Source organism: Pituophis catenifer, unplaced genomic scaffold (assembly GCF_029215685.1).
Source record: "Pituophis catenifer annectens isolate HBS135680 unplaced genomic scaffold, rPitCat1.0.hap2 SCAF_6, whole genome shotgun sequence".
Taxonomy (NCBI): Eukaryota; Metazoa; Chordata; class Lepidosauria; order Squamata; family Colubridae; genus Pituophis; species Pituophis catenifer.
In genome coordinates this window covers 57,335,072-57,342,920 of record NW_027256886.1, presented here as the reverse complement: position 1 = coordinate 57,342,920, position 7,849 = coordinate 57,335,072, and the positions used below count along the sequence as shown (strand labels likewise).

Here is a 7,849-nt window from a genome sequence, read left to right as displayed (position 1 = left end):
TTTCCATGCTCCTTAGTTGTTTCCCTAGATCAGAGGAGTGCTTTGAAATGCCTTTTTTTCTTTCAAATTCTGAATGTCTCAGCCCACCAAAGTTTCCCAACTACAGCTTGCATCTGCATTTGCAAAAAAATTATTTTACTGCTGAAGCTGTTCTACCACACTTTTGAAATGAGTTCTCTTTTTTAATTGTAAACAGGTTGATAGACAAGAGGCAGGCCTATCACCTTTTGGAAAACGAAGAGGAAAACTGACTCTAAATAAATATTCACTATCAACAGTAGAATATGTCCTTAATTTCAACTTTGGCTCCATTAAACTCAGCATCAATTAACATGGAATGAATGAATGAAAAACTTCGATTTACTATGTGGAATAATGGCCAACTTCTTTACTTTCCTTTTCAATGTATGTGAAAAGAGAATTTTCTTTCATACAGGAATCATAAATAATTGAGCAATAGTGGGAGTCAATATGGTCTTAAAAAGTAGCTCTGTTTTCAGGAACTAGGTAGAAATTCCTTTTTTTTTTTTTTTTGCCTTGCAGATCAAAATACATACCTTGCACTGATTTTAATGATTATAATTCTGAATCTTTGAACCTTTTAAATATGAGTTTAGTCTAAACTAGGGAATTCTGGGAGTTGAAGTCCTCTAGGCTTAAAGTTGCCAAGGTTGGAGGCCCCTGCCCTAAAGGACCACAAGTTCTTCACTCTTCCTAATGGAGGCTGTGATCTGTAGTACTGGCACTGGTTTAAATGTGATTAAACAAAAAAACTTTTTGAAATGCCCTTCAAGATAACTTAAGCATGGGAATCTAGTATAGGAAACAGTTTTCCAGAATCAAGTTATGTCGGGCTGTATTCAGAACTTCATCTATTAAAACATCGATGTGCCTATTAGGCACAAACCACAAACTGACCATTTTTTCCTGACCTCACATCACTTCAAAGATTATAGTGGAAGCAGATCTAACATTCACCTGAAACTGATAAACCATTATCAATGTATATTCACAGATGTGTACTTGCAATCTTTTTTTTTTAAATAAATCTTATTATAATCTTTCAGTGTGCAGGTACTTTTACCATCCCTTTGAAAAATCAATTTAGAGTCTCAAACCGCCCACTGACAGAGGCCCTTTAAAAATTGTACAGCTTAGACTTTTCCTGTGTGTTGCCTAACTAAAACCTGTGTTAACCTATGATACCTTGTTTACCTTAAAATAATGCTTTAATTTTAGAAAATAATTTTGAAATAGTTTAGTGTACCAAACTGATTGGCGTCAGTCCTGAGAAAAAGAATGGCTATTATTTTCTTAGCTGTGGGACACATTTCCCCCCAAAGTTCCAATGCTATTAAGGAAATGATGGTAGTAATTGGCTGGATTCACACATTGTCTGTGTTACTCAGCCTTGGAAACTTTAAGATATGTGAATTTCAACTCCCAGAATCCTCCAGTCAGCATGGCTGACTGGGTAATTCTGGGAATTGAAGTCCACATATCTTAAAGTTTGCTAAGGTTGAACAATGCTGTCCTAAACTGTAAATTTAGTAATTTGTCTGCCTGAATACATCATGCTAAGTTGCCAACAACAACAAAAAAGTACATCATGATTTACTGAAACATACAAACTAATCTGTCTCTTTTTTTATTAAGAAGAAAAATAGGTGGAAAAAACCTAGAGGAAGGCAAGATCGCCTGGACCTTTGTGAACAAGATAAAGCAAACTGCATGAAAAAAAAACCTCACCTGGAAGCATCCTAGGGTTTACATCTTGAACCTCTGCATGTTAATTTAGGAACAAGATTTCAGTGGGGCTTAGAATGCACACCTGTATGTCTTCTGAGAAATCCTGCTCTCTATTTCAGCTTGCTCCCAAAGGAGCATAACATTACAGCTTCTGGATACATAAAAATCTGAATAACTGGAGAGACGGATTGTGCATTTATTTGTTTCATCTCACCATTAAGTGAATTCACACAAAAGTCATAATGCTGGGTGCCCCCAAATCATCAGCCTAAAGGCTTTCATGAAGCATCAATTTTTAGCCCTGAAAGCTTTTTTTCTTGCCCATTTTACATGTTAAATTCTGCATAGGCTGTGAAACTCTTAGAAAAACCAAATAACTCAAAGCGTTTGTCTTTTGTTCACAACCCAACAGTAGTTAGAGCAGGTTAGAATTCTCCATCGCGCCTGCTTTATCCTTGAGAAGGAAATCAAAGACTCTTTGGGGAAAAAAACTTAAATGATTTGGGCTGGACTTGAATTTTATATAATCTACCTGGGAATAAACCTTGCTAAATTCAGCTGGATTTAGTTCTCATAGAGAATTGCACCATAATTTATACGAAATACTTCTTGCTATCATTTCACACGGAGGGGGGAGAGGAGTAGTTTCAATCTGTCCCCAATAACCGACGTGCTTTTCTCCACGAGCTTGGGCAGACATGCAAAATAATAATAATCCCAACACCTACCTACTACTATTAACGACGCAGTTCGGCAGACAGCCCCCTCCCTCCAATCGCAGCCCCGTTCTCTTGTCCAGGATGGACCCTCCTTCTCCGCCCCTCCTCCCACCCCCCACCCCGCGACAGAGACTCCCCTTCTTCCTTAGACGAGCATCTTCCAAGTCCAGGCTCGCTCGCCTCACCCGAAGGCGACCCCCGCCTCTTATGGCCAGCCTCCTCCCCAGAATCCAGCCGTGCGTCCTGGGCCACCGCAGACTTCCTCGGTGCTCGGAGGGGGAATGCCGGACTGTCCGGACAGCGGGGCCAAAGGCCCCCCTCTCCCTTCGAAAATCTCCTTCTCCATCCTCGACATCCTGGATCCGCAGAAATTCAACCGGAAAAGCCCTTCGGCGGCTGGGGGACGGGAGAACGAGCCAGTGGCGCGGGGAGACCGAGGAAAAAGTTTGGGAAGAGTTGAACTGGAATCCGAGCGCCAAAGGAGCAAGGTCGAGGCTTCGCAGGGTAGGTGTCGTGTTCCTCTGTTTTAATGAGATCCCTGGCTCCTCTCCTCTCCTCCTCTCTTCTCCTTTCCCTTTCCTTTCCCTATCTTTCTTTTCCCTTTCCCTTTCCCTTTCCCTTTTCCTTTTCCTTTCCCCTTCCCTTCCCTTTCTCCTTTCCTTCCCTTCCCTTTCCCCTTTCCTTCCCTTTCGCCTTTCCTTTCCCTTTCCACTTCCCTTTCCCTTTCCACTTCCCTTTCCCCTTTTGCCTTCCCTTCCCTTTTCCTTTCCCCTTTTCCTTTCCCCTTTCCCCTTTCTTTTCCTTTCCTTTCCTTTCCCTTTCCCTTTTCCTTTCCCTTTCCATCCCGAGTTTTTTCGTCCCAGGCAAGCATTAAACGGGGCTTCCAAAGGTCCATTGAACATCCAAGGCCGGCAGCTTCCTTAAGGCGCCGCTGCAAAGGCCATAGAGGCAGATCAGACCCGCCCCCCGCCCCCCAAAGGGCGAAACCTTTCGTGGAGCTGTTAAGGGACTGTCGTCCGCCTCCCGCGATCGCCTCTCCCGCGATCACTTCCTGACAGAGGGACCCCACGATGGCGACTGCTGTGGGGAGGGGGTAGATGCGAGCCGGCCGTCTGCCGGAGATGCTGTAGGAGCGCAGGCAGCCGCCTCGTCCCTTCTCAGCCGCACTTAGGAACCGGCAAGTGGCTTTGCGTAATTCTGTGCTTTGGATTAGGGGGAGATTGGGCCTTCTCCCAATCTGGCGCCCTCGGACTACAAACCCCATCTCCGCAGCCAGCAGGGCTGATTGAGGGTGGTAGGAATTGAAATCCTGCGCCTATCCGGTTGGAGGCAGAAGTGACCTACTTGCTATTTTCCGTAAGAAAATACGAGCGGAGGTTTGGATGAAGTTAAGAAAAGGTGGGGGGCGGGGTGAGAAAGAGAGAGAGAGAGAGAGAGACTGGAAGCTGGTCGCAGGAATGATAAACGGGACAGCACGCCACGCGGTAATCCAGCAGGATTTTTTGACAGCGTTGTGGATTTCCTCCCGACGAGCAGCGGCGAAATTTTAAATGGGGTGGGTGGGTGGGTGGAGATCCCCTGTAACAAATTAAATAAGAACCGGTCGATCTCAATGACTCTTTATATATATATATAAAAGAAGCGCGTTTAAGTGTCGCTCGCTTGCTTAGCTTTAGCTGAAAGGAGATCCCAAGATGTTGAGCCTGGATAGCTCAACAGACTAAAAGCCTGTTATTAACATTCAGCTGTCTGCAATTATTGCAAGTTCGAATCTCCCCAGGCTCAAGGTTGACTCAGCCTTCCATCCTTTCTAAGGTAGGTAAATTGAGGACCCAGTTTGTGGGGGCAATAAGCTGACTTTGTATAAAATATACAAAAGTATGAAGGCTATTGCTTAACCCAATGTAAGCCGCCCTGAGTCTCCGGAGAAGGGCGGCATATAAATCTAATTATAAATAAATAAATAAATAAAAAGATTCAATTTGACTTGGAAAATCAGCTCCACTCCATAAAACTAATAATAAAAAAAAGCGCCTCCTTCTGCCCTGCTCCTCTTTGCAGCCGCCGACCGAGTTTACTTGTATTTTGCTGAGTCGAGGTGCTTTGCCGCATCTCGAGGAACTCAGGGTCTTGGGCCCAGACCGCGGTCTCCTTTAAGAGACCGCGGGAGAAAGGCGAGCAGCGAATCGGTTCGCGAAAACTGAAGCTCTCACACTACCCCCCCCCCGCCGCCCATGCCCGGGCTGGTAGGCAAAGGCGGCTCTCGGAGCCTGATTGGCATCGGGACGCGCTCGGCAAAGGACAAGCCAGATAATTGTTCCTGCGGTCTCCCCCCACGAGAGGATGCCTTCGCTCCCCCTTGATCGATATCCTATTACCGACTCCCGCGTATCTCCTTCCCACAGCTTGTAGGTACCGACTTCAAATCTCTTTCCCGACCCGCTCTGATCCTCATATTGTTCGATTAAAACTTAACTTTAATAGATGACATGTATCGATCCGCCCCTTCACAAATCTGAAACTCTATTAGGTCGAGGAAGGGGGGGAAAAAAAGGAGATGGAAAAGAGGGAAGGTGGGGGGAGGCTAAGAACCAGATTCACTTCTTCTTGCAAAAAGGGAAAAAAAAACAACAACCCAGCAATCCAACATCTTCACTCAGTTTTAAAAACATTTTGAACAACCAACACTTAATAATGTTATAATATTTAACTGTCTTCTCCCAATGTTCTCAAATTAGATTTCTTATTTTTCTGATTGGAAAAAGTTACCTAGAATTTCAGAAAGTTTGATGTGATTGTAAATTTACCTTAAAAATAGAGTTCCTTCGTTTGGGTTCAAATGCCCCCTCCCTCTAAAAAAAATGTGGTTTTTTTTATACATTTTATACAACTAATAGATTTGGTTTATACAACTTGATTGAAATTAGCAGTATATGGATTAAAACCAGCCTTTCCTTCTCATAATATAAATAGCTTGAGAAAAGTTTTGGGATGAAATGAATTGTGTGTATTTAATTTCAAATTTTGGTCACACCAGAAGATGTGTGTGTGTGTGTGTGTTGTGTGTGTGTGTGTGTGTGTGACAGAGAGAGAGGGGAGAGATGAAAGAGAGAGAGATGAGAGAGAGAGAGATGAGAGGGGGAAGTGAGAGAGAGAGAGATGAGAGAGAGAGAGAGAGAGAGAGAGAGAGAGAGAGGGAGAGATGGGGGATCAAACAAAGCTGGAAGGTGCATTATTTGACTTTCTCTGCACCTTCCTTTTTCTAAATATGGGAACTGGCCAAATCTTGAGTTTGCTCTGCATATACTCAGAAGCACTGATTTTGCTGAGCGTAATTAATATTGACACTTCAGGTTAATGACCTTCTTCTTCTGGCATATGTTCCAGAATTTTTGAGCCCTAGAGGACTCTGATCAGCTTCTAAAAATGTATTATAAATATATATTCATTTATGTTTTTTTCAGACTTATTACTTATCCACCCATCTTTCTCTGCTTGTGTCTGATTCTATACCACCCATTCTACATATTATTTCAAAAAATATAATGAAAGAAAAACTCCCTATCTGAAGCATACGTTGAACTGTATGTATGCATGGACAATTCAGCTTTCAGGCAGAAAGCAATAGTTAGGCAGCTCAGGTGGAATCAAGGACTCCATCACTGTCATCAATGCTGTTTTATGTTTTATAGATGTAAACATTGATGGAGAAAGAGGAGAAAGTGAAACAGCCACCCTGGAGGCATCTGAACAAGAAGAATCAGACCGGGAGAGGAACCACCTCACTACAGTGGGGAGACCTGCTTCCCTCCACTCTCTTGACTTCCCTCCCTCTTCCTCCTCCTCGGATCTGGATGAACCCAGCTCACCAAGATTGTCCAAACGGCGCCGAGTGGAGCCCAACTGTGCCAAGCCTCGGCGAGCCAGGACAGCTTTTACATACGAGCAGCTTGTGGCTCTGGAGAACAAGTTCAGGGCAACACGATACCTGTCAGTGTGTGAACGCCTCAACCTAGCTCTGTCGCTCAGCCTGACGGAGACGCAGGTCAAAATCTGGTTTCAGAACCGAAGGACAAAATGGAAGAAACAAAATCCCGGAATTGATGGCCTGGTCCAACCAGGAAACAACAATGCTGTGACCCCAGCAACAGGAAGTAGCAGTCCCAGCCCACCAGGGCCTAGCTCCTTGGCCTACCAGACTTTCCCATCTTATGCCTCGGCCAATCTTCTCTTTCCAACAGCAGCTTCCCTTCCCTTGGTGGCTGCTGCTGCAGCAGCAGGAGGGGCCTTCCCTTCCTTCCTTCGCCCTGCTTATCTGACTCCATTTTATAACCCTCACCTCTAGAAGGATCCAGATCAGAACCCAGATCAGCCTTCCTCAATTGGGCAGCCTACAGGAAAGGTTGAGGATGATGGGAGTAGAGTTGATACAACTGGAAGGTCCCTTAGATGGGGGAACATCTGCCACAAATTATGTTTTCTCTACATCTTACATAAGATCATCTCTTCTAATACACTAACTGGATAATGCCACCATTACCTAGTTCTAGGTGTTTTGAGTGTCGTGATGGGAAAACATTAATCTCTCCCTCCCCACATTTTTTGAGAAAACACACAACTGCAGTTTGAATCTGTGAAATCCTTTTGGAAGTAGATTAACTTAATTCAGGAATATGGATTTATTAAAAATGGAACCAGAGCTGCTATACAGTACAGTATTTGGTATTTATATGACTGTTGATCAAGTATGAAAGAAGGCATAGATCCTGTGGATTTAATAGTCAACAAGGGTGTCTAATTCCAGTTCTCTTCCTGTAATTTAATGTCCTCTGATGCACTGAATCCAGGGAACGTCTGTTCCCACCTGTGTTAGTGCTAGCTAGATGCTAAAGCAGGCTGTTTTTCCTAAGGGCCAATGCTGCATGACTTTGCTTTGACTTTGAAGTGATTCCAAAAAGAAATACAGGATATGTGTAATTGTGGAATATGCAAAACGTAGTTTGGAAATGAAGGCAATATTTTAATAAAATGTGTATTGTACTATATTCTCTTATATTTTAAAGCAGTTGTTGTCATGTGATGGGAGAAAGGCAGTCTAAATCTCAAGTAGAGTGTAATTAAAATGAGTTAAAACCGGGTAACCCTCCGCAGGTTAATTCACAAAGTAAGTCTGGCTTTCAAACAACACATCAATTTGTCTTTTACTGAAGTTTCCCAATTGCCTGAATTTGCACAGCATGCAAACAAGTCAACTTTATTTTTAAACTAATGTGCTGTGTGAACACAGCCTTATAATCTAGGAACTTTGCAGTCTGCCCTGTGAAGTGACTGTATTTACACACTGCACTAAGTGAAAATGTTTTTAACTTGGTTTGGCCTGA

General features: G+C 43.5%; 1 protein-coding gene across 1 annotated transcript; it reads left to right on the top strand.

Moving 5' to 3' along the window:
• Positions 1 to 2,749: 2,749 nt before the first annotated feature.
• On the top strand, positions 2,750 to 6,824 carry NKX1-2 (NK1 homeobox 2). Its single transcript, XM_070945927.1, has 2 exons — positions 2,750 to 2,972; positions 6,161 to 6,824. Exons 1-2 carry the CDS (start codon positions 2,750 to 2,752, stop codon positions 6,811 to 6,813), a joined length of 876 nt encoding a protein of 291 aa, XP_070802028.1. The 3' UTR covers positions 6,814 to 6,824.
• Positions 6,825 to 7,849: the final 1,025 nt, after the last annotated feature.